We start from the raw sequence: 27,517 nt of genomic DNA, 5'->3' as shown, positions 1-27,517 counted from the left end.
ATATAGGATGTTATATTTATAGGGCCTATTTATAAGCCTCTATTTAAATATTTTCTGATAGGCCCAGGCACTGGCCCAGACACCATAATGATTGGCGCATTTTTCTGTCCTTCAAAGAGGCGGGTTCTCGAGTTCGTTTAGCCTCAGTAGGCCCTGGGATTGGCCAGCAGCGACGTAGCGGCGCCTTCGATTGGCCCCAAGGGCCGTCCGTCGGAGCCGAGGAGGCGGGGCAGGTGGCTGGCTGGTGCTGGGGCGGGCGGGCCCCGGAATTGTCATTTCTTTGTTTCCGAAGGCGGAGGAGGCTCTGAACCCCCCTCCCTATCGTACCCCCTCCCCCGGGTGCTGGCTCCGTGTCTGCGTGACCGGCCCCAGGGGTAGAGTCCAGGCCCGACGAGGGGCGGGCCGGCGGCGGCGGAGGTGAGAGACGGCGGCGGTGGCGGCAGCACCCGGCCCCCCAGCGGGAGGATGAAGCGGCGGAACGCCGACTGCAGTAAGCTCCGCCGCCCCCTAAAGCGGAACCGGATCACCGAGGGCATCTACGGCAGGTGAGCGGCCGCGTCCCCGCCCCCGACGGCCTGGACCCCGAGGCCCCCGGCCGCTCCAGAGGGTCCCAGCCCCGTTATGTAACCCCGACTAGGCCGCACGCCCGCGCTGGGGGCTCTCCAGTGGAGCGCTGCACTGGGGGCCCAGCCCGCCCGCCGGGGTCCGCCCCGGGGGCGCGGGGCGGGGCCGAGGGCCGCCCGGCTGGGCTGGGAGGGAGCGGCGGGCGCGGGCTGGGGGAGCCGCCGCGCCGCCGTTGGAAGCGCCGGGCCCCGGGGGGGAGGGGCGGCGAGCCCCCTCCCGGCCCGCGCCCCCCAGCCTGCGTCGCACACCCCGGGGGCCGACCGGCCTCCGCTGGCCCAGCCCCCCTCCGGCTTGGGAGTCGCGGGCCTGAGCCCGGAGGCTCGAGGACCCTACGCACGGGGGGCAAGGCTGACAAAGTTGGGAGCAGGCAGTGTCCCCGCGGCCCCGGGCAGACCGGGCAGGTGACCACATCGCCCCATCTTTCGCTTTCTACTTCTCTGTGATGGGATCTCCAACTTGGCACGGAGGCCTGAAGCCGATACCCCCAAATCATTGCCCTATGGCCCCACTCCAGACTCAGAAAAGGAGCTGATGATCATTTTGTCAACAAACATTATTTTGACCATTACAAGTGGATGGTGATTTTCGAACCTTTTCAAATGGATTTTCACCAAATTCGCAATTTTTTTTCCCCCTCCAAGATAAAGACAGTGTGCTTTTAAAGAGAAATTGAATTCAGTACTGGGGGTGGGGGGTGAGGGGGAGAACAGGTTCATGGGGCAACTTGGTGACAATCACTGCTCTTTTCTGTTTCTAAGGATGCTAATTCTAAATGGTACTTGCCTTGATAAAGAAATGATTTCAGTGGAGAAGTAATTAGTTTACAAAGGAGAGTTCTCAGCGTGTGGATATAGGTTAAACTGAGTCCTCATGGTGTTTTACAGGTTAGCATATTTCTCTGAGCGGTGGGACTTCTAGAAATATGTGCGGTAGCTGATGACACCCAGTTGCCTGAGCATAACTGTACACCTTGCACATGCTGCTGTTTACACAAATGGAATGATTTCTTTTCGCAAGCAACTGACTGCTGTAAACATTGGGGGTTTTCTTATTTTCATGTTTCAAAGCATTAAGGAGCCAAAGTAAACAGTCGTTGAATATCTTCCTATGTAAGAGCCATAGATCATAGGAATAATTCATTCATTTAACAAATTTCTACACCATATGCTAGGCCTCTTCTAGCCAGGAAGAAGACAGCATTGAGTAAAACAGACCAAAATCCATGCCGAATTAATCAAACCTGACCGTTTTAACTAGGATTGTAAAAGGAAAAAACTTTTTTTTTTTTTTTCCTATAGATTTAATGGATGGGGGAAAGTGCTCTTCAAGTTACACACACTATTGATTCTTGAGTAACAAAATGGCTTTTTTCCCTGGTTATTGAAAAAGATTTGAACAGCTAAATATTAATACTGACTCAAGAATAGAAAAAGTTTATAAAGCAGAGTTGGTAGACAAAGGACAACTGTAGCATTGTAATGGCTATTTACAGTAACGATGTACCTCCATGTATAGAGAGAAGATTGGGAATCCCGTATTTACATGTCTGCTGTTGTATTTCAACTTCTCTTTGTATTTGAACAGATATACCCCGTTTAGTACCTGTCCCATTATAACCACTCAGTCAATGTGAATCAATGTGAAGAGGTGAATTCATTGTCTAATGAAAATTATTTTACTGATGATCTTCTGTAATTTCAATTCTTACATTAAAGATTAATAGTAAATACCTAATGCAAGTGATTTAGAATTTCATATGTAAAATTTTAAGAAACCAACTCTTCAGCTTTCAAATCTGTTTGATTTCCTCTGTGTGGCATTAAGTCAATTGTCAATAAAAGACCTAAATATATTTTTACATCATATATCAAATGAGTGTTTCATTATCTGTTTCTTGGTTTATATTATGGAGTATTGGACTGAAGAATAGATCATAGGTGGTCCCCCCCAATTCTGTTTTTAAGAAAAGATTTAGAAAACTTATAATCATTTCTGAAGCCAACAGATTGAGTGAGCTAGTTATAAATTGTGATGCTTGAGGATTTGTGAATATCAAATTTCTGTTGATCATCAAATTTAAGTCTATCCTAAATTGTTTTTCACACCATTTATTGCCCATCTTGCTTCTCAACATCTAGCCAATTTTGGTCTTATAAACAGAGAGCTTTCTTTTTATTTTTTTCTTTGAGGCTCTGTTGACAGTTTTGACAACTATTGTCCACTGTTTCATAGCATAACCTTTCATGGATTTATATTTTTTTGTGTTCTGTCTGTACAACTTTCTGAGCTTTGGTGTAGCAAAGAGGCAGCTGTGCTAAGGAAGAGTATTGGACTGCTGGCATTAGGAGCCCTCGGTCCATTCTCAGAATCCCATCTCAGAAGCAGGGCATCCACAGCTTTGATCTCCAGTTCTCATCTATCACATGAGTTTTGAGGACTAAAGGAGATATGTACAGTTTGTGAAAGTTCTAGCATGCCACAGAAATATTACTTGCCATGTTATCACATGTTGGGCTTATTCTTGAAAGAGGCAGGAAAGACTATAAAATTTGGTACAACTATAAACAACAGTCAAGTAGTCAAAACAAGGGTCAGTTGCTGCTTGGTCTTGAAAAAAATCCTGTTGCTGATCCGTTTTTAATCATGGGCTCCAATCCAACAACTGTGACAGGTGATTATCAAATGATAGCATTATTGTCAGTATAATGGCTGTGATCGAATTTTGTTTCAGGGGCAAGATAGAAGGAAAATGGATTTTAGACATGATATTAATGTTAGCTATATTTAGATATATGCTCATTATTTGAGAATTGAAATGTTTAGAAATATGTTATTTTAGTCAAGTTAATCAAGAATGTGAGAAAGGAAACAGGAATGGCGATCATTTTCTTTTATATAATTAAGGGCTAAAATTCAGTGTCATTAAAAAAAAAAAAATCCGAGCCAACACAGAGCCTGACACAGAGTAAGAATTCAGTGCTCAATAAATATTGAGTGAGTGAATTGATAAATGAATATAAGCTAATCCAATCCACTGATTTAAGAACCTGCATTGTTCAAGGAATTATGGAAGGTCACAGGATAAGACAGACAGTTCTTTGTCTTCAAGGAGTTTACCGTCCAGTAGGTCACAGTAATTCCTCTTAAATTTTGCAGTGGTTTTGAGGTTCTAAAGAACTTGGAGTTCTGTTCAAATAAAAATATTTGTGTTGACTTAAATTTTAGTTTGCTGTTTTAGTGGTTCACCTGATACATTAACAGCTTTATTTTGCCCTGTGCTATTTTATGAGGAAATAGATACTTAAGTGAGGGAATATTTTCTAACTCAGAGAGATAGATGTGAAAGTACGATGGAAGTTATGAACACAAGTTATTAATAAGGGAAAGTAGATGAATAATTCTACTACACGATGACATTGCAGAGGTCCTCAGTTTTATGGCAATGGTTCTCTCCCTGAGCTTGCCTTCACACATGCACCAGACAGACACTCCCAACAGTCCTAGCTAATTATGTGAAGTGCTTCTCCAGGCGAAGTGGGGTTGGCGTGCTATGCAGATTTTAAAAGCCTTAAGGGGGTTCTGTGTGAGTCACCCACCTTTCACCTTGCCATACTCCTCACTCCTGTCTACATGAAATTACTGACTTTATAATAGGAAGATGAGGAGATAAGGTGTGGTAAATAGAAGACAGAGGCAGAAACATTTGTTTAAAGTCTCTACAGTTAAAATGGTTACTTACCTAAGTAAGTAGAATTTTAAGTAAGTCATGTGTAAGCTTCAGGAAACTATTTACGGCTTTGTTACTGATGATTGAAGAAAGCAACTCTTGATTTGTGAATTTATGAATATTTCCTGCCATCGTACTGGGTTGGTTTTGCGTGTAGCATGTTTCCTGAAGCGTTGGCAGTGCAATACTGTACCTAACTCTCACATTTTTATAGCTTAGTGTCGTAAAACTAGGACTGAGGACTTCACTGGCATATATACCTTTTCCCATCTTTGTTTCAGAGAAGAGTTTTCTGGCCTTTAACTTTTTAATTGGTCAATTTACATCCTTCTCAGCTTCCTAATGTCCTTTTTCAGACCCTTGGCTGAATTATCTGGTCTCTAGAGATTTCACTTTACTGCTTTTCCTGCCTCCTTAATGATGTTGCTTTGCCTCAGCCTAGTTTTAGACTCCTCTGGGCTATGTTTATTAAAGCCACCGGAGGCTGGCGTGACCCTTGGCTGCCTTGATTTTACATGTGTTCTGCAACCGAAACCCCAGATACCTATGTTGCAATCTCATAGGCTAAAAGCATTTTGGTAACTTGGCAGGCTTAACGTCAACAGTGCTGGACCTGACATAAAAGTGACAAATTTGGTATTGTTTTAAAGGGGTGTTGGTACAATGGGATAGCTACAATCGAGAAATTGAAATATTTTCACTAACCTTTCCAGCCAGGTGTTTAGCTAAACCTTTTTATTTGTAGTTTCTATAACATACATTTTAAAAAATCTGCCACACTGGAATTTTGTCCTTAATTTTTGCTGGTAGTGTACTATGTTATAAAAAGAAAAAGTACTTTCCTCCAGCTTTCATTTATGATACTTCTCTTCTGAGCACTCTTGGCAGTTTAGTTTCATTAGATGTTTTGAAAATTCCCTTTACATTGCTGCTACCATTTGAAGCTGGAAAAGAGGGAACATGATCGATTTCAGATTTGCTTAAAAGCTTCCTGTTTTATCAGTGATATTCTTTTTTTCTTCATATTGAGTCCTTATGGCCTTTCTTGAACTCCATTGATGTTTCTATCTCTCTCTCCCCCTCCCTTCCTCTCTGAAATCAATATAAATATATTTCAAAATAAACAAATAAAAAAAAAAGTGTCAGGCCAGTCCCTTATTACCCACCAGATTTATCCTCTATTAAAAAAAAAAATCAATATAGCCCTGGCTGGTATGGCTCAGTTGGTTGGAGCATCCTTTGGTACACCAAAAGATGGCAGGTTCGATCAGGGCACATTTCCAGGTTGTGGGTTCAATCCCCAGTCAGGGCACATGCAGGAGGCAGCCCATCAATGTTTCTCTTTCATATCTCTCTTTCTCTCTCTCTCTCTCTCTCTCTCTCTCCTCTCCCTCCCTTCCTATCTAAAAATAAATAAATAAAATAAGAATCAATATAGATATGACAACAATGCAAAATGTGATCCTGTACTAGGATCTGTCTATATCTGTCTACCTTCCTATCTACCTATCTATCACTATGAAGGACTAAGTGAGATAATTACTGAAATTTGAATAAAGTCTATAGATCACACAGTAATGCTATAGTAATGTTAATTTCCTTATATTGATAATTATGCTGGGTTATATGAGACTATCCCTGTTTTCAAGAAATCTAGGAGTAAAAGGGCATTATGTCTGTAATTATTTTTAAATGGTTTAGGAAAAAATAATATGTGTACATATATAGGGAGAGAATAATAACAGAAACTTGATAAAATGTTTTTGTCTTTTGTGAAATCTGGGTGAAAGATATATGGGAATTCTTTGTATTATTTACGCAACTTTTCTCTAAGTCTAAAATTATTTCAAAATGAAGTTAAAAAAATAAAAGTAACACATGTTTGTTACAAAAAAATTAAAGCAGCCCTCGCCAGGTAGCTCAGTTGGTTAGAGCGTCCTCTCATATGCCAAGGTTGTGGGTTTGATTTCCAATCAGGAAGCAACCAATGAATGCATACATAAGTGGAACAGCAAATCTCTTTCTCTCTCTATCTCTCCCTCTCTCTCCCTCTCTCCCACTCCCTCTCTTCCTCTTCCTTCCTCTTCCTCTGTCTCTAAAAGCAATAACAACAAAATTTTTTAGAAATTAGACAATATGACAGTGTATATGTCTAATGCAGCGGTTCTCAACCTGTGGGTCGAGATGTTTTTATCTCTCTCTCCCCTTCCTCTCTGAAATCAATATAAATTGACCCCTTTGGCGGTCGAACGACCCTTTCACAGGGGTCGCCTAAGACCATCCTGCATATCAGGTATTTACATTACGATTCATAACAGTAGCAACATTACAGTTATGAAGTAGCCACGAAAATAATTTTATGGTTGGGTCACAACATGAGGAACTGTATTTAAAGGGCCAGAAGGTTGAGAACCACTGGTCTAATGTAAAGGACCTCAGTACTCCTGCTCTGGGATGTCCACTGTTATCTAATTTATAAGATAGTTCCTTTTTTTCTATAAAGCAAACGTATTTCTCTCTTAACAGAAATAGGGTTCTATTTCACAGAAAATTTCTTGGCATTTCTCCTCATTTAGTCTCCTGCCCATTTCTTTACCTACAAATTTATTTATTTTTAGCAGCAACATAGCATTTTATGTAGAATTCACTCTGTTCTCTGTGGTCTTCAAACTCCCATTTCTGTGCTCTTTCAGTAGTGCCCTCCAGCCTGTGAGTTCCCTGTTTCTCAGGCTTCTTTCCTATAAATGGTAATAAATACCCTTCCTATTTCACAGTTGTCAGGATAAAATGAGATAATATGAAAGCATTTGGAAAAGTTACAAGTGTAATATAAGTGAAGGTGTGGTTGGGTATTGAAGATGTGACTCATAACACTTTATTTATGAAATTTCTGATACTTATACAAAATTAACATAGTTTTTAGAGCCTGTGGGTTGTTTTATTTCTCTCTTTTTTTTTTTTTTTTAAATATATTTTATTGATTTTTCACAGAGAGGAAGGGAGAGAGATAGAGAGCTAGAAACATCGATGAGAGAGAAACATCGATCAGCCGCCTCCTGCACATCTCCCACTGGGGATATGCCCGCAACCCAGGTACATGCCCTTGACCGGAATCGAACCTGGGACCTCTCAGTCCGCAGGCCAACGCTCTATCCACTGAGCCAAACCGGTTTTGGCTTTTATTTCTCTTGATGTATTTCTTAACCTCTCTCCATCCCAAACCCCATGGAGTTCACACTGTTGAAAGTATTTTTGAAGCAGAAATTGTCCAGTTGCATTAGGTTATAATACCTGTCCTTGATATCTCTGTAGTCTACATAATCCTCCTATCTAATAAAAGAGAAAAATGGTAATTGGCGTACGACGATACCCTTTTCATTGGCTAATCAGGGCTATATGCAAATTAACTGCCAACTATGATTGGCAGTTAACTGCCAACTATGATTGGCAGTTAACTGCCAACTATGATTGGCAGTTAACTGCCAACTATGATTGGCAGTTAACTGCCAACAAGATGGCGGTTAATTTGCATATGTAGGCACAATGCAGGGAGGCGAAAGGGAAAGCAGGAAGAAGCCCCCTGCCACTGACAGTGATCGGAAACCCAGGGGGGAGCTAAGAGCTGGGGGGCAGGGCAAAGGCGGCCCTGGGGCCGCCTTTGCCCTGCCCCCCAGCCATGATCGGAGAATCAGGCGCCTTTGCCGCCCTGGCCAGTGATAGCAGGAAGTAGGGGTGGAGCCAGCGATGGGAGCTGGGCACAGTCGAAGCTGGCAGTCCCGGGAGCTAGGGGTCCCTTGCCTGGGCCTAAAGCGGAGCCCACAATCGTGGGGCCGCTGCAGCTGCGGGTCCCCGCTGCCCGGGCCGGACGCCTCAGCCAGAGGCGTTAGGCCTGCTCAGGGGCGGAGCCTGCAACCGCGGGGAGCTGGGGGTCCCCTGTCCAGGCCTGACACCTCTGCCGGAGGCCTCAGGCCTGGTCAAGGGGCCGATCCGGTGATTGGTGATCGGAGGGTGATGAGGGTCAACTCCTCTGGCCGAGGCATCAGGCCTGGGTGGGGGGCGGAGCCGGGGATTGGGGGGATATGATGGTCCCCTTTCCCAGGCCTGAAGCATGGGTCAGAGGCGTCAGGCTTGGGCGGGGGGTGGAGCAAGCGATCAGAGGGAGATGGGGGTCCCCTGCCCAGGCATGATTCCTGGGCCAGAGGCCTCAGGCCTGGGCGGGGGCCAGAGCCAGTGATCAGGGGAAGATGGGGGTCCCCTGTCCAAGCCTGACACCTCTGGCGGAGGCGTCAGGCCTGGGCAAGGGGCCGATCAGGCGATTGGAGGGTGATGGGGGTCTATGCCTCTGGCGGAGGCGTCAGGCCTGGGCAAGGGGCCGATCAGGTGATCGGAGGGTGATGGGGGTCTATGCCTCTGGCGGAGGCGTCAGGCCTGGGCAAGGGGCCGATCAGGCGATCGGAGGGTGATGGGGGTCTATGCCTCTGGCCGAGGCATCAGGCCTGGGCAAGGGGCCGATCCTGAGATTGGAGGGTGATGGGGGTCAATGCCTGAGGGCTCCCAGTATGTGAGAGGGGGCAGGCTGGGCTGAGGGACACTCCCCTCCCCACACACACCCAGTGCACGAATTTTGTGCACCGGGCCCCTAGTCTTTTATAAAAGTACTATACCACACAATTGTTAAAACCTTTTATAGTGACCCATTCTAGGTTTATTTTTCCTTTTAAATTGGACATACTTCACACTGATAGATTTGTTGTCATATATATTGTATGTATATGTATGAGTTTGTGTGTATGTATGTGTAAATGTGTAATTGACTCTAGAAAGGTTCTTTTTGCAGTCTGCCGGAGGCTTAAAATAGAAAAGAGAAATATGGAATAGCTTAGGTCTTCTCAGGCTGCTTCTCTTTTCTGGATTTTACACAAGGATGTGGTTGCAGAATGCAGCACTAGTTTTAGTCCAATTCATCTGGAGACTCAGACACAACTTTCTGCAGTCCACCATTTTACTGTATTAGAAATTAAGACAACAATGTAAAACAGTTATTAGTTTATATAAAAATAACAACAAATCCATGAGAAGAGTAATGTTTTATATTTTTGCAGATTTCTTTAATGTCAGGATTAATAGAAGACACTTTGAGAACCCCTACTTAGTCAGAACCAGTGGCAGGTAGGCCAACTGGAGTGATAGTTCGGCATCCAGAACAAGGCTGATTAGATTCATTTCTTCCTAAAGAAGAATAATCAGAATAGATTGGTAGCAGGTGCTTGGTAATCCTTCAGGCAGAATCTGTATTTGTTATCTTTGTTCATGTTGCTTTGTTAGGCACCCTTCCCAGTCACCTATGCATCATCTCTCCCTCTACCTTCATTGTAAGTGTACTTTGATAAAAGCCCTACTGGCAGTTCTAAACACTCTATGCGTTGCAGATCAGTTGTTCAACAAGTATTTGTTAAGCTCCTGCAGCGTGCATGGTACTGTGCTGGGCACTGCGGAGAAAGCAGGGAACAAAATGGGCAGCTCCTCTGCTCTTGTGGACTTTACATTTCAACTGTTAATTACACAGAATATTATTTAATTATAACTGATTAAATATTCTTATGGCACAGCATGTGATGTGAGCATATAATCGGGTAACTATTTTTGCTTTGGGGTCAGGGAGGGCTTTGTTGAAGCGATGCTTCTGTGTGTGCTGAAGGATGAGGAGTAATGAAAGTGTACCTTGTAATTTAAATTGTACTTAGGTAGGGATTTTCTTTGTGACTTAGAAATGTAGAAAAATGGAAGATTTAACCCCGAACAATCGAATGTTCCCAGTTAAGGGAAGTACAACTACCAGTTTGGAGATAAGTCTGATTATCTGAGCAGATCACTGTCTTCTTTTTCAGACATTGTGGATTTCAGTGGAAGTTCCATGACAACGAGAAGTTTATACTGTAGACCTTCTCAAATTTTATTTATTTATTTATTTTAAATTTTTATTTATTGCTTAGAGAGCGAGAGACAGAGACAGAGAAAGAGAGATTTGTTGTTTCACTTATTTATGCATTCACTAGTTGCTTCTTGTATGTGTCCTGACTGGAGATTGAACCAGCAACCTTGGCGTATCAGGACGACATTCTAATAAACTGAGCTACCTGGCCATGGCCAGGGCCTCAAATTTTAATGTATGCACAAATGGCTTAGAGAATCTGGTTCAAATACAGGCTTAGATTAAATAGACCCGGGGTAGGCCCTGAAATACTGCTTTTCTTAAAAGCTCATGTGTGATGCTGGTGCTTCTGTTCATGGACCACACTTGGAGTAGCAAGACTATGTTTACACATTATAAGACTTAAACAGGAATACCAGTTGAATAAGAGGCTGGATGAATATTCTAGAGGTGATGCCCGATAGGGAGAGAGATTTGATAACAGAAGACAAAACCGTTTGGTGTAAGAAGTTATCTTGCTACCACAGAAAGCTAAAAGCACTTCACAGTTGCTATTACAGAGGATGGGAAAGCTAGGGATTGAGATAAATGTTCACTAGCACAGCCAGTGAAATATTCCACAGAGTCATTTCTGTCGTGAGGACCGAGTGAACTAAATGGTCATTAGTCTGCTGAGGGAAAAGGTCAGGCAGGCACTGAGGATTGATGGCCACCCCGTGGTGATTATGTGGACTCTAAAAATGATCTGTGACAAGCAACTAAAGATACCTGGAAAGTGCACTTGACTTGGAAAAAGAACATTTAATACTACTTTTTTGTTATTCATAGATGATTAATCCATAGATGGAGGGTACTGCTAAATAGATTTAGGTTAAAAAAAAGTTTCAAATGGCCAAGATAGAAATAAAATGGGGAAAAGGGGAATCTTATAGTTAGCATCCAGTTTGAAAGAATCACCACCATTAAGCCTATTGCACATGTCTCTTTTTTATTTCTCTGGCACCCAAAATAGAAGCTTATAAGACTGTCAAAAGACATCACTGGTCTGCCCTTCTTTCATATGTTATTATGAGAAATATTTTTTCTTATAGTTATGCTTTTAAATTTTTTTCAAGATGTTTTATAGTTCTTAGTAAATTTATTTGGATCATAGAATTAAAGTAACATCAAGTTAGCATGTTATATTATGAACTGTATGTATAAAGTATTTTCTATTTAATCATATTTTTTTCGTGGTTTATTTTTCTAAGAATATGTCCATTTCGTCTAGGTTGTCCAGTTTGTTGGAGTAGAGTTGTTCATAGTATTTTTTTACTTCACCTCTTTCATTTCTGATTTTGTTTATTTGGGTTCTCTCTCTTTGTTTCTTGGTGAGCCTGGCTAGAGGTTCATCAATCTTGTTTATCCTTTCAAAGAACCAGCTCTTGGTTTTATTGATCTTTTGTATTGTGTTTTTTTTTGTCTCTATGTTATTTATTTCTGCTCTGATCTTTATTATTTTCTTCTTTCTGCTTACTCCAGGCTTTTCTTGTTGCTCTGTTTGTAATTTTTTAAGTTGGAGGGTTAGATAATTTATTACCATTTTTTCTTGTTTTTTGAGGTAGGTCTGTAGAGCTATGAACTTCCCTCTCAGGACTGCTTTCACTGTGTCCCACAGATTTTGGTTCTTTGTGGTTTAAAAGAAATATTTAAGTTATAATGACTTAAAATCCTGTCTAATTTTCTCACCCTTTAGAATGTCATGTTTTTGGATTTGGCAAAATTATATGACTTTCAGTACATTTAAAGAAAGGAATTAGGGGTTCTACAGTAATGAGCAGTCGTTTTAGGTTACTTATCTTTTAACTTTTGTATATTAACCTATAGAAGGACAATAGACATAATTTACTAATAAAGAGGACTAAGAGAATACCGAATCAGGCAACTATAATAAACTTTTAAAAACCCTCTAAGACTGAATTCGTAGAATTCAAGATTCGTTCTAGAGTAAAATCAACTTTGTCAATTAGATTGCTTCTTGATTTTTAGACGCAGGCCCACCTAAAAGGGGAGACTGAGAAAAGCTGAGGGTATGGCATATGTTTGTAAAAAATCAACTTTCCTTCTAAACTGACTCAGTAAGAACTGGGTGTCAAGGAACATCAAAGGTATGCAAGTCTTTATTTGAAAAGAAATGAAATATGTAAAAGGGGATCCCCTTGAAGTTACTGAGTTGAAAAAGAGTAGTCACTGTAACAAAGATGATCATTTTTGTGTTGCCTTAGGTTTAAATGATTGAGTATTTTTTAAATTTTTTTTAAATATATTTTATTGATTTTTTACAGAGAGGAAGGGAGAGAGATAGAGAGCCAGAAACATCGATGAGAGAGAAACATCGATCAGCCGCCTCCTGCACATCTCCCACTGGGGATGTGCCCGCAACCCAGGTACATGCCCTTGACCGGAATCGAACCCGGGACCCCTCAGTCCGCAGGCCGACGCTCTATCCACTGAGCCAAACTGGTTTCGGCATAAATGATTGAGTATTTTAAAAGTGTTCAATAGGCTGCCATTCTATGGATGATGCTGTAGTGGCATGGAATGTTGCCGGTCAGACTGGGATCCTGCCATGCCTGGGAGCATGTGGGGCAGGAACAGTTGGTAGTACTCTACCTTTTCCACCTGGAGAATAGTCTGACTACAGACATGATGAGGTACAGCTACATTCCAAAGGCAGCCCCATGGAAAAAACGATTCATCAGAGAAGTAAATACATTTCCATGCTATTTCTTTTTTTTTTTAATATGTTTTTATTGATTTTTTTTTTTAAGAGAGAGGAAGAAAGAGAGATAGAAACATTGATGAGAGAGAAACATCAATCAGCTACCTCCTGCATGTGCCCAAACCCAGGCATGAGCCTGACTAGGAATCGAACCGGTGACCTCTTGTTTGATGGGTCGATGCTCAACCACGGAGACACACCAGCCAGGCAATTTCCATGCTGTTTCTTAAATGCCTTCAAAACATGGACGAGCGGCTATTATTTCTTCTTTAAAACCTAGAAACAAGAAAAAAAAAAGCCTTTCAGTTTTAAAGCCAAGTAGCTTGGCAATCTAGTCACAAACTATATTTGTGCTCCTGAATGCTTGCATGATTCAGTTGTTCCTTCTAATAAAATATGCCTTGCTTTCCCCTGGATCAGTGATGGGGTTTAATGGGTGAGAGTGAGGGCCCTGTTCTCATCTGGCTAACATGACTCTAGTGAAATGAAACTATAAGGCTGGGTTTAGGATTCAAGCCTGTGTTCTTCTGGTTTACCTTGGGTTCCTCTATTCTGCAGTAAACCTCTTAGTTGAAACTTATTTACTATCAAGCCCAAAAGGTCTACCAAGAATTAGTATTAGAAATTGACCCTAGTTGCAAATTATGGATATCATTATGGTACTGTATTATTGAGGGTCGTATGTGTCTGTTCTTGACATCTTTCCCTGTATAGCTTCAGAGGGCACAGAAAGAGTCCTCAATGGTGGATCCTGGTTTTGTTGTTTCCTCCAGAGGTATATACTTTTTTGTATCTTACTTTATTTCAAATTTATTTCTTAAAAGTCTTGATTTTTGTTGTTACTGGTATATATTCAAACAGCTAATTTAATCATGGCATTATTGGAATATTTGTATTGCAAAACACCATGCAAGGCTCTAGGCCAGCGGTTCTCAACCTGTGGGTCGCGACCCTTTTGGCGGTTGAACGACCCTTTCACAGGGGTCACCTAAGACCATCCTGCATATCAGATATTTACATTATGATTCATAACAGTAGCAACATTACAGTTATGAAGTAGCAACGAAAATAATTTTATGGTTGGGTCACAACATGAGGAACTGTATTTAAAGGGCCAGAAGGTTGAGAACCACTGCTCTAGGCCAAGTCAAAGTGAATTTTATCTCCAATCGGTATATTTTTAAAAGCCTTTTAAAAAAATCCTCACCCAAAGACACATTTTATTGATTTTTAGAAAGAGAGGAAGGGGGAGGGAGTGGAGGGACGCAGAGAGGTTGGGGGGGGGGGTGGGGGAGAGGTGTGTGTTTGTGTGAGAGAGAAACATCCATCGGTTGCCTCCTGTACCTGTCACGACCAGGGACTGAACCCGAAATCTACATATGTGCCCTGATTGGGAACTGAACCTGCAGCCTTTTGGTGTATGGACTGATGCTCCAATCAACCCAGCCAGGGCTAGAAAACCTTTTTTTAAAAATACCTAAATTTAACCTGCTCTAGAATTGGGTTAAGGACCTAGAATTGGGGGTTTATTAATGGGTAGAATCTGAAGGCTTCCATTATCTATTATACAGTTAATGAACTGGCAGAATGGACATGAAAAATATATTTTTTAAGCCATGCCCTTACCTTGTTTTGAGCTCTGCAGCGGTTAGATATGTGTTCTGACTGGCTTATCAGAGTATGTTTCTATTTAACGTAAGTCCAGAGGGAACTGGGAGTACACATTTACAGAGCAAGGCCGGGACACTTCAGGGTTTTTTCTTTAATGTATGCTTTTTTGTGCCCTCACAGCCCTTAGTGTTGGCATCTGCTCCCTAAGTTGGTTTCTGGCTCTTTTGGGAAGTCATTTGTTTTTTAAGGATTTACTAAATAAAACCTGTTCTATTTTTATTACAGCATTTTACATGTTCAGTGACATTTGTTAATATGATAGCAAATCTGTAAAGCCACTAGAACCAAACAAAGGTCACTTCAAAGTACCCAGCTTACGAAGAATGGAGCAGCCATATCCCTAGGAAATTATCAAAGCCAAGCTCAGTTGCCATGGCAAGTCATTTGTTTTTAATTTGGTTAATGCAGATGAAAACTACATAGGGAGGCAAGAGGAGAAATGGGGGAAAAGACAGAATTCTTCAAGCATGTAGGGATGTGCATAAACAATTTCAAAGACTTCATACAGGTGTAGAGAGGTAGGAAAACAGCAAATGTGAAGCCTTCAGCAGCTTGAAAGCTGTTATTTTGAGAGTTGTGGTATTTGAAGGCAGACAGCACATTTTAAAATAATGGTAAAATTTAATTTTTTCCCACCTTAAATGGAATTAAGCATAATTTGGTCATTTTATTTTGATAGTTGTGGGTCTCCGAATGAATACCAGAGCTTTGAAATTTTAGATGGCCCACGGCAACATCTCCATTGTTTTCATGGTATATGAAGATATTTTTTGTCTCTTTTAAGCAAAACAGTGCATTTTTCTCTTTCTAGTTCCTCACAGATGACTGTGAATTAACTATTTATTTTTATATTTTGCAGTACATTTTTATACCTGAAATTTCTGGTAGTGTGGGCACTTGTCCTCCTGGCAGATTTTGTCCTGGAGTTCAGATTTGAATACCTGTGGCCGTTTTGGCTTTTCATCAGAAGCGTCTATGATTCCTTCAGATACCAGGGACTGGTATGTTTATTAATACGTTTTTCAAGTATAATGAATTTAATAACCCTTCCAAGAAAATCTTCAATAACTGGTAATGAAACTGTTTAAAGTAGATTTTATTAGTAATACTTAGGGGACTGTACTGAGCTAAATAGAGTCCATGAACTGACTCTAAGGCTATTTTGTTAAACCCATTGATCAAATTAATAATCCCTCCTCCTCTACCGTTGCAGTGAAAAGAAGGGGAGGGAAGGAGGACTCCCGGAGGAAGGCAGAGTAGTGGAGGAAGAGTAGTTACCCCATCCTACTCTAAAATGTTTCTGGAGCCCCTGTCACTGTGTTGGTGATTGGCTTAGAGTTAGAGCAGTGCTTCTCAAACTTTATGGTTTCAGAACCTGTTTACATCCTTAAAAATTATTGAGGACTCCAAAGAGCTTTTATTTATGAGGGTTACATTAATCCATATTTATTATATTAGAAATTAAAACAAAAACTTAAGTATTTATTAATTCACTTAAAAATAATAACAAACTTATTACCTGTTAATACAAATTACATTTTTAAATGAAAAATAAATATATTTTCCAAAACAAAAAAAATTGGAAGATCGACTACAGTTTTGCAAATTATATAATGTCTGGCTTAATGGAAGACAGCTGGATTTTCATATTTGCTTCTGAACTCAGTCGATTGCAATATCACATATCATGTAGCTTCTGGAAAACGCCACCATACCCTTGAGTGAATGAGTGTAGAAAAGACAGATAACATCTTAGTATTATTATGAAAACAGTTTTGACCTGGAAGACTTGCTGAAAGACCCCTAGAGATCCCCAGACCATGTGTTGAGAATTGCTGGTTTAGAGCAAGGGCACAGGTCTTATAGTTAGTTCTGTTGTGTTCCATAGCCACATCTTAAACTTATAATTCTCTCTACCTGGGCATAGTGCTTTGGTCAAAGCAAATCTATGCCTTGAAAAGATGGTTTTGAGCTCATGTCCCATTGGTAATAGGTAGAAGTGTGTCCCGAGGAAAGCTGTGTTAGTAAAATCACTAACATCAGCATAATTCTTATTATTTAGTTTGGTTCATATGTGCTCCAGCAACCTACCCTTTAAGAATGAGGCTCTTTAGGAATGTATTGTAAGGAGAGAGGAGATTTTTCTGTGTTAAAATGCTAGTTCTTTTAGTAACCTACCTGTGGAGTCCAAGTGAACTCACTTGAACCAACCTCAATTTGTTTTAGTCCAGTTCTTCATGATTTGAGGCCATAAACAGGATTATTCTTTAACATTAAATTAACACTACTTTTTATATGGTTGATTTTAAATGTTTAAAATTTCCTGTTACAACTTGCTCTGTAGTTATTGCATGGTAGTTTCAGAGATTTTGTCCAACATATTTTTAATAATCTCTGTTTGAAAATAACAGGTTCTAAGAGGTGTTTCTTATTTTGTCTTGTTTTTCCCTTTAGGCCTTCTCAGTGTTTTTTGTTTGTGTAGCATTCACGTCAAATATCATATGTCTGCTGTTCATCCCCATACAATGGCTTTTTTTTGCTGCTAGCACATATGTATGGGTTCAGTACGTATGGCACACAGGTAAGTCTTCATGATTTCTTAGATGGACAAAAATCTTAGATTCAGACTTCTTAAATGTGATTAATCTTTAAATAAATTATTTAGAGTTCAGTTTAATGTAGACATTTTAAAGTTCCCTTTTCCTAATAGATTATAATATACCTTTAAAATATGTTTTATTTTTTCATTATTAAATCAAAAGTTTAAGCCTTTATGACTTGATATCTCGATTGTTACTGCTGTCATCATCTTGTTGTTGTTTTGTTAATCCTCACTTGAGGATATTTTTCCATTGATTTTTCAGAGAGAGAGAAGGGAGAGGGAGAGACAGGAAGAGAGAGACATCGATTGGCTGCCTCCCACAGGCGCCCCAACCAGGGCTGGGGATCGAGCCCACAACCAAGGCACGTACCTTTGACTAGAATGGAACCTGGGACTCTTCAGTCTGAGGGTGACACTCTATCCAGTGAGCCAAATTGGCCAGGGCTCTCATCATCATTTTTTTTTTTTTTTTAAGTCAGAGTGAGTCCTATTTAGGTAGGCTTGAAGACAGCTATGTGCCAAATAGGAAAAATGTTCTGGGAGTTTCAGCATTGAAAGGAAGTCAGAGGTCATTTAGTTGAAGCCTTATTTGGTATAGCATTCCTCACACATGGTATTTAGTCTCTGTTTGAAAACCTATAGTGACAAGGCACTTACTAGTACTACTGTTGTTTTGGGGCATCTGTAATAGAAAATTCTTTCTCATACTGAGCCAGAATTTTCTTCCTTATACTTTTGACCTAGTACGTCTTAACTGTTTTTGGACTTACTGATCTGACTTAGAGGATATAAATTTTAAATTTCATTAAAATTTCAGGGGAGCTGCAGGTCATCTCCTCAAGGCCAAATATTGGACCTCCTTGCATTAGAGCCACACTGAATAGGTATAACCTCCATCCACATTAATATTTCTTTAGAGAGTTAAAGACACTGTCATATCCTCTCAAGTCTTCTTTTCTGGAGGTAAAACATCTCTGGTTTCATCAACTTTTCCTTGTGTGTTATTTTAAGCACTTCATCATCCTAATCTCCCTAGTTCTTAGTGGGTTTGTTTTTTTTAAGAATCCTTATCTCTTTTTTTTAATGTTTTTATTGATTTTAGAGAGAAGAAGGGAGAGGGAGAGTGATGAGAGATAATCATTCATCGGCTGCCTCCTGCACGCCCCACACTGGGAATCGAGCCCGCAACTTGGGCATGTGCCCTAACAGGGATCAAACCATGACCTCCTAGGTCAGTGATGGCGAACCTTTTGAGCTCGCGTGCCAGCATTTTGAAAACCCTAACTTAACTCTGGTGCCGTATCACATATAGAAATTTTTTGATATTTGCATCATAGTAAAACAAAGATTTATATTTTTGATATTTATTTTATATATTTAAATGCCATTTAACAAAGAAAAATCAACCAAAAAAATGAGTTTGCGTGTCACCTCTGACATGCGTGTCATAGGTTCGCCATCACTGTCCTAGGTCATGGGTTGACACTCAACCACTGAGCCACACCAATGAGGCCTTAGTAGTTCTTTTAACCAAAATGTATTGTTTCAGGTATGTTCTGACTTGAAGTTACACAGTCACCTCCCTTCTTCTTACTGATATTTCAAATTAAGATGAAATGAGATGTTTTGACAGTTCCACTCCACTGTCAAAGACTGAACATCAGATGCATAGGGATGTGATCATTTAACTTGTCTGCAAAGCTGCCTGAAACTTGATTCTTAGGACCAGCTGCAACCTGTAGGATTTTGACCACTTAGGGAACACCAGCTAATAAAAGCTCTCTGGAGCAACATTCATCCTCTTCTCAAAGTTACTAAGAGGGTGGTGCTGGCCCATGTAGAAGACGCAGTTCAGCTCTGTTACTTAAAGTATCCATCATGAGCGTGGTTTTCTCCATCTCCATCTTCACTCCTTCATATATGACTTGCTTTACAAGCTAGCATGATGGTTTCTGAGTGTGCTTTCCTCTAATTAAAGAGATTTTCCTACACACCAGTTTTTCCTTGTATTTCCTTGGCTTGGGCCTGTTTTGAGTGAGTTACCATTTACAGTAGTCACTGTCTCTAGGTCTCAGTTTATTCTTTGTCATATGAAAGTAGAGTAATCTAGATAATGTTTAAGGGAGCCTTCCAGCTCAGATAATCTGTGACTCGGATGAACTATAATGATTTCCTAAATTACTTTAATAATGTCTCAGTAGTTAAGAAAAAACTACTCATATAACTATTAATAGAATCTACTGGGAACGAGTTTGGTGGGTGACCCACAGGGCAGCAATGAAGCTAATGTCATAAGTGATACTGGCCTCTCTTTAGCCCTAGGCTCAGAAATGTATGTCGGAATAGCTAAGCTGCTAAGTATGTTTTAATTAGGAATGATTGGAGCTCAAACAAACAAAACAACTTTGTGTTACTATTGGTTCTAACAAACATGAGTGCAGTTTATATAACTTGGGATTAATTTTTCCCCAGTTGTTAAAATGTAAAATTCTTTCTTAAGAATATTAGGAATGGTTGATGAAATTATATATTGCCACAAAAGAATATTATATTATAAATTTTTCCCCTTGCTGTTAAAAGGGGGGGAATAGAATACAAAATTGTATGTACAACATGACTGTTGTTCAAAAATATTTTCAACATAATTTTATTTTATTGTTTGATAGGTTTAGAAATACAGATATTTTGTCCAAATTTTTCTATTTTTTTCTGTAATGTAATTTTTTTATTATATTTATGATAACCTTAGAAATTAATATAGGGAATAGGGAATATAACTTTTTAATGTGTTTTTATTGATTTCAGAGAGAGGAAGGGAGAGGGAGAGAGGGATAGAAACATTGATGAGAGAAACATCAATTGGCTGCCTCCTACACGCCCCCTACTGGGTGTTGAGCTCACAATCAGGGCATGTCCCCTAACTGGGAATTGAACCAGAACCTCCTGGTGCACGGGCCGATGCTCAGCCAGCCAACCAAGCCGCACTGGCCAGTTGGGAATATAAATTATTTTGAAACTAATATGAAGATGCATTTTTCTAAAGGTTGCTTCTGTATTCCTATATTGTAAAAGTACCTTTTTTTGTATAATCTATAAGAATGATTGAGTCTATTAGCTACGTTCACAGAGGTTGGGAGTGTTTTCCTTCTTTATGGACTAGGCCTAAGGGAACTTAGGTTTATTCTCCTTAGAAGCAGACTTAGTATTATCTCTGTAAACTTGGACCAATTTGTATAAACTCTGGGCCTCACTTTACTCTTCAGTAAAATAAGGAAGTAGGGCTAAATGATATTCTTTCTAGTTCCAAAATTGTATGATTTATTTGTTTGTTTGTTTCATCCCAAAGATCCTTAGCAAAAAGCTTTAGGTCACTGATTTTTCTCCCCTAGTCTCTCTTTTGTAACTTGCTTGCCTTATACAGTCTAAAAGGAGCTCTTCCCACAGTGGTTGGACCTCATGCCTATGTAGTCCCTCTTTATAAAATACCCCATTATTAGTCACATCCTGACAAAGATGGATCTCGCTGCAGATTTTGATTCTAAAACCAGTGAAAATCATTTCTTATTTGCAACTTATTCTGTTGCAAGCTGCTTTTTTCTTCCTTGGAAATTGTTTTTAATTACAAAGGGAATATGAGCTTGTAGTTAAGAAAAAAAATTTTTTTAAATAGTACTTCAGTGTCAGAAAAATTTCTTTGTGTTGTAGCGCATTTGTACTTAATAATTTATTTTTTTACATATTTCATATTAGTACAGATCTTCATTCTTTTGAAAACTGCATCATATTTTATTATATAAGTTAACCAAAATTAAACAGTTTCCTATTGATGGACATTTTAATTAATTCTATTTTTTTACTGTTGCAAATAATAATACAGTGCATATTCTTATATACTTATCTCAAGGTTCTTATATTTCTGTAGGGTAGATTTCTGGAATTGAAATTTCTAGGTCAACGGTTTCAGTATTTTAAATTTAATTATATTGCCAAATTGCCTTTTAAGATGTTTGCCTCAATTTATATCATTGCCAAGTATGAGAATGAACCCTTTCTCATACCCTCCCTATACGATTACATGTCTTAAATTTATGCTTATCTGATGGGTTAAAAAAAGGAATCTCATTTTTAAAGTTTGTATGTCCCTAATCAGTAGTGAAATTGAGCCTCTTTTTATATGCTTTTTAGCCATCTATGTATTTTCTTTTATGGCTTATAATCATTGCCTTTCTGTTGATTTATAGGAGCTTTTTGTATGTTAGGGCTATAACTCCTTTGTTTACATATACTGTAAATATTTTCTGCCAGAATGTTTGTCTTTTATTTCTTCCTATGATTCCATAGCATCTTTTGTCATATAAAAGCTTTCAGTTTGTATTAAATTGCTTTTTAATTGTTTGAAAGTCTTAATGAAAGTAACTGTAGTTGAACCAGTCTTTCAAACAACCCATCTGTTCTGTTAGTTAGTGTATCATTGATGCTTGTCTCTCTGCTGCTTTTCCACAGAAAGAGGAGTGTGTTTGCCCACAGTGTCCCTCTGGATACTCTTTGTTTATATTGAAGCAGCAATTAGATTTAAAGATCTCAAAAATTTTCATGTAGACCTTTGTCGTCCATTTGCTGCTCACTGGTGAGTATTATGTATATTCTTAATCTGTAATTCAGTTCAGTGTTTTTAATGTAAATGGTAAGTTCAATTGTAAATTTTTTCTTAGAGATTTTATGTGAACCCAGAAGACCACATAACATGGTGGCAAAGAGCATGAGCTCTCTCTGTTCAGGCAAATGAGTGTTTGAATGCCAGCTCTGTCCCCTAACAGCTTTGTTGCCTTGAACATGCATGTCACTGTCTCTAAGCCTTAGTTCTCCTACCTGTATATTGGGGACTTGTCTCATGGGGATATGGGAAAGATGAAATGAAGTGATGTATGTAAAGTGTTTCACTTAATGCCAAGTACATAGGTACCTGATAAATGTTACCTGTTTTCATAATGATAAGGTATTGCTCCTAAAAAGTCTTGATGAAATATATGGCTATTTCGTAAAGCATAAATGAATTTATAATTTTCTTATCTGATTTATAAAAGCAAGAAAATATTAATATTTAATGGAATATTATTACTATTTAAAGGAATATTATTTTTTCTTTTAAAATGTAAATTAATATTAAGATAGTTTATTCATTTAACCTTAACCATGAAACTTTTTTTGTTGTTAATTCTCACATGAGGCTATTTTTTTTTACCATTGCTTTCCAGAGACTGATAAGTTTTAAAATTAATGAAGTATAATATGAGTTTTGACAGTATTTGCAGAGGCTTTGAAACAGACTGATGAGTTAAATGAAAATATTTCAACTTTTATTCCCTCAGGTAGCAAGAATATTAAATTAGTCACTTGAATTTGAGCCTGTTTTCTGGTATTAAAAAACAAATGATGTCCTTTTGATTTTTTAACACGTATGATATTGACTTATGATCCCTACCCTGTTAGATCTTAAAAGCATACAGATGCCCAAATTCTAATATTGCACAAGGCACTTGAATGTTAATCAACAACAGTAGCCACTGTATCCAGCAATCACTGTGGTAACTTCTTGAGTTAGCTTGAAGAATGCCAACTCTAATGGGCAGCTTCATATGGTCTAATGGTCCCACTGTTCCCTGGGGGTTTGTTCTACATACCAACTGCTTCTGATTTCCACAGCAGACATCCCATTTATTTATGTGTTTGCTGAATGCTCAACTATCATCATCTAGAGTTTATTTCTTAATTTCAGTCATAGGTGTCCTCATGTGCATGATGCACGTGTTCTTTTGTTTTTAACTTGCAATTACTGGCTGGATTGTCTTCTCTCTAGTATTGGGTACCCTGTGGTGACTTTGGGCTTTGGCTTCAAAAGTTATGTAAGCTACAAAATGCGGTTAAGGAAGCAAAAGGAAGTACAAAAAGAGAACGAATTTTACATGCAGCTTCTTCAACAAGCCCTACCCCCAGAGCAGCAGATGCTACAGAAGCAAGACAAAGAGTCTGAGGAAGGTAGGTCTTTACCCTAAAGCTATTGGCTCAATAGGTTAGTCATTATTTTATTTGTCAGTACAATTTTATTTATTTATATTTTTTGGAAAAGTTGCTAGGACTTTGGAAGATTATCAAGGATTTCCTGTTTTCTGGTATTCCTCGTTAGGGCCATTACTTTGTTTGATCATGAAATATAGAGTGTGAGTGATGTTCCCTACCTAGGATCTGAAGACCATGTACCTTTAAATATGTTTATTTTTTATTTTTATAGCTTATTTTTTTATATTTTGTTATAAATATTTTAAAATATTCATTCTTAGTAGCAAAATAGTATGTATAAATGTATGAGTTTGTACCTGAAGCAAACCAAGAATCAAAGTATAAGTCAGATAGAGAAATAAACAGAATTGTTTTATAAGTCAAAATTTTTCTGAATAGAGCAAAGATGGAAAAGTCCCATTTTAAATGGCTCATATAATGCCATGTGGAACTTAAATGGTACCTTTTCTATAAGGACCTCTCTAATGAGCATATAATTAATTCAATAGATGAATTTACAGCAGTATCAGTTTTCTTTGGTTTGATAGTTGAAAGTTTGGGTTAGGGTTAGGGTTAGGGGTCATATTTGTAGTTGATATATGCCAAATCTTATTCTCTGGTGTGGTGCAAAAATATCTCTTTAAGTAGACTTTGACAAATTGGAATGTGTAGACCTGAAATAGAAAATGTTTTATAAGATACCTAATAAATGATACAGACTTCTTTAAAAAAATTTTTTTTAATTGATTTCAGAGAGGAAGGGAGAGGGAGAGAGAGATAGAAACATTAATGATGAGAGAGAATCATTGATCTGCAGCCTGGACATGTGCCCTAAACAGGAGTTAACCATGACCTCCTGGTACATAGATTGATGCTCAACCACTGAGCCACACCAGCCAGACCAGACTTCTTATGTCAAATCTAGAGTCAAGAAAAAAAAAAGGAGATTTGAATTGTAACATCACACTTCTTTTGTTTCATTTAATCTCTTTGTTTTCAATTAAGTTATTAAGTTTGTTTAATCTAAACATTTCTTAAAATATGGCTTCTTATGAATATGGTCTGCTTGTGTCCTCTCACCTCAAGTTTGATTTGACCGATAAATGAAGTAGGATTTAATTATAAAATCCTCATCATATTTTTGAGGCAAAGTTTTAGTGGCTTGTTTGGTGTTTATAAATGATTAGAGGCACAGTGCACAAAATTCATGCACAGGTCGGTTCCCTAGGCCTGGCTGGTGATCAGGGCCAATCAAGTTCCCCATCTCCCCACCTCTCCCCTCATCCTTCCCTCTCCGCCCACACACTGCCACTGCACGGTTCCCTGCCTCCCGACCTCCGCCCCTCCTCCTTTCCTCACTGCATCCGCCACCACCCACCCCTGGTTCCTCGTCCCAGCCCGGGGCCTGGCCCTGCTTGGGTGATTGGGGCCTGCCAGGGGGAGGGACTGGGAGATTGGCTGGGCCTGCTAGCGGGGGGACAGGGCCGCAGGAGGTTGGCCCCCAGGGGGGCGTTGATCAGGTGTGGGGCGGGCCAGGGGGCTGCGGTCAGTTGGCCAGCTGGCCTTGCTCCCGATCAGGACCCGATGGGGCCGGACCAGCTGGGGGGCAGTGGGGAGAGGGCTTATTAGGGGCTGGGATGGCTATCCAACCTCCCACACCCCCCCCCCCCCGCCCCCGGCTGGCCCACCCTCATTCGGGGTGGGGGAGCTGATGGGGGCAGGGCCAGCCAGGGGGAGGGGCCGTGGGAGGGTTGGAGGGCCAATCAGTGTCCCGATCAGGCCTGTTGGCCGCCGCAGTGTGCATCATAGTGACCAGTCGTTCTGGTCTCCCTGTAGTTCCAGTTGCTTGGCTTTTATACATGTAGATGGCAATTTTCTAAATATTCAGCTTCTCAAATTTATTTGGATTTGCTTCTTGAAGTTAGCATGATGTGGTGTAGTTACTGCTTCTAAATGAGCTTGCAGATTAATGTGAGTTTCTAAGCATAGATAATGCAGTTTATTGAATCAGTCTTTTCTGTTTTATACAACTAAATATTCTGATGTGGATTTTTTGTTTGTTGGTTTGTTTTTGGTATTGTAGCTGCCAAAGGATTACCTGATATGGATTCCTCCATCCTTATACACCACAACGGAGGCATCCCAGCCAACAAAAAACTCTCCACAACTTTGCCAGAGATAGAATACCGAGAAAAAGGGAAAGAAAAGGACAAGGATGCCAAAAAACACAACCTTGGAATAAATAACAACAATATTCTACAACCTGTAGACTCTAAAATACAAGAAATTGAGTATATGGAAAATCATATCAACAGTAAAAGGTTAAATAATGATCTTGTGGGAAGTACAGAAAACCTCTTGAAAGAGGACTCATGCACTGCTTCCTCAAAAAATTACAAAAATGCCAGTGGAGTTGTGAACTCCTCACCTCGAAGTCACAGCGCCACAAATGGGAGCATTCCTTCTTCATCTAGTAAAAATGAGAAGAAGCAGAAATGCAGTAGCAAGAGCCCAACTACACACAAAGACTTAATGGAAAACTGTATTCCTAATAACCAGCTAAGCAAACCAGACGCACTGGTAAGGTAAGTGTGCCTGCTGTGTCCTTACCAACATTTTCCAATAAACTTATCTTAGGTCTTGAAAGACACACTTCCATATGGGCCTGTGGGAATTGTTGGTGATCAGATACTATAACTATAAACTGCGGCATTTGACATTTTAGTGTTTATTTCATAAGGGTTTGTTGGCCACGGGTGCCACTGTTCTGAAGCGTTGAGTCCAGCTCTTTCCAGTGTTTTAAGAAGGGACAGTGATTGCTTTTCACATTTGACATATTTACATGTAACTTGATTTTCTAATGCTATGGAGAAGCTTATCTTTAGTCTTTGTCCTTTTTGCATATTCAAAGTTCTTGTGGCATGACACAAAAAGAAGAGTGTGTGTCCTGTTGATGCAAATCTCTGTCAGATAGATACCAAAAAGGGTGGTGGAAAATTGCCCTTACCACTCTGTGCTTGATTGTTTTTCTACTTAAAATGCAAATCATTCTCCAAATAACTCTGGGAAAGTTAGGTTTGAAAATAATCTCTTTCTAAAAGTAAATACAGTGTTAGACATGGATTTAAACCAGAAATAATTCCTTTTTTCATCTTTAATAAAATAATAATGTTGTATTACCTTGACTGGCTCAGACTTAATTTTGCTGTATTTTATATTTTTGTGTATTCTTTAAAATACCCGTGTTCCTTGTACCCTCATATCTTTTAATTTGGAAACTGGTATCTGAACTAGAGCTTTTTTAAATGTGTAACTGAAGAGGGCAATTGTAACTCCCTCTAAAAGTTACCTTACAATCCTTCTCCTTTGGCTTGCGTAAGGACAGTGTATTCTAGGAGAGAAGGTTTCCAGTGTTTTAACTTATATAAACAAGATTATTAATTTCTTTCATTTCTGATTGGTGGCTAGGTTAAGGGAAATATATTTGGGCTCTACTGCGAAAGGCTCTTGAAATTTTATAGCCCCATCACTTTTGGAAGCACACCCTGTTGTTGCTGACGTCAGGCTGGTGCCCCATCTGTCTGTTACGACATCATGCTTGTAGAGAAAGCGCTCAGCAGAGAAGCCTCCTGTAGATGCCCATGGGGAAAAGACCAATTAATTAGTTGACCTTTTATTTCAGCTATCCCACAGATTTATTATATACTATAAATAAAAACTTTTGATATCCTTTTGATATCAAGCTTTTTGATATCCTTTCTCCGATACAATTTTAATAATGGCAGTCAACTCAAAACAATTTTCCTCTGTTGGGTATTGCAGAGAGAGCAGTCAAGGCTCAGTCTTATGACACCATCTCACTTGGGCCTCAGTTGTGGTTGTTGATTGACTCTACTGCCTGATCTACCTTCAGTAAAGAAGTTCAAGGACTCACTCAGATGGTCAGTCTTCCAGTATGTGTGGGTCCAGTGCCCCCGTGCCTCTTCCTGTGGTCACTAATGTGATGTGCCTGATCGGAAGGGTCCCAGAATATTACTCTGTTTTAGGGAATACTTTCTATCAAATACATAAGTAGAAAATATTGTATTTAAATACTTTTATAAGCTTCCATAGGATTATTTTCAACTTTTAATGTAATATAAA

General features: G+C 39.6%; 1 protein-coding gene across 1 annotated transcript in view; it reads left to right on the top strand.

Moving 5' to 3' along the window:
• The first annotated feature begins 243 nt into the window (after positions 1-243).
• The window catches only part of MACO1 (macoilin 1), a 62,759-nt gene continuing 35,485 nt past the window's right edge, over positions 244-27,517 (top strand). Inside the window, exons 1-6 of the mRNA XM_059690760.1 lie at positions 244-545; positions 15,575-15,716; positions 17,170-17,296; positions 21,821-21,944; positions 23,175-23,353; positions 25,458-25,959. Of these exons, the coding sequence (XP_059546743.1) occupies positions 466-545; positions 15,575-15,716; positions 17,170-17,296; positions 21,821-21,944; positions 23,175-23,353; positions 25,458-25,959 (1,154 nt within the window). The 5' untranslated portion in view covers positions 244-465. The remainder of the gene's footprint in view (positions 546-15,574; positions 15,717-17,169; positions 17,297-21,820; positions 21,945-23,174; positions 23,354-25,457; positions 25,960-27,517) is intronic.

The sequence above is a fragment of the Myotis daubentonii genome, chromosome 3, assembly GCF_963259705.1.
Source record: "Myotis daubentonii chromosome 3, mMyoDau2.1, whole genome shotgun sequence".
Taxonomy (NCBI): domain Eukaryota; kingdom Metazoa; phylum Chordata; class Mammalia; order Chiroptera; family Vespertilionidae; genus Myotis; species Myotis daubentonii.
The sequence above is the reverse complement of the archived record's forward strand: the minus strand, read 5'-3'. Positions and strand labels throughout refer to the sequence as shown.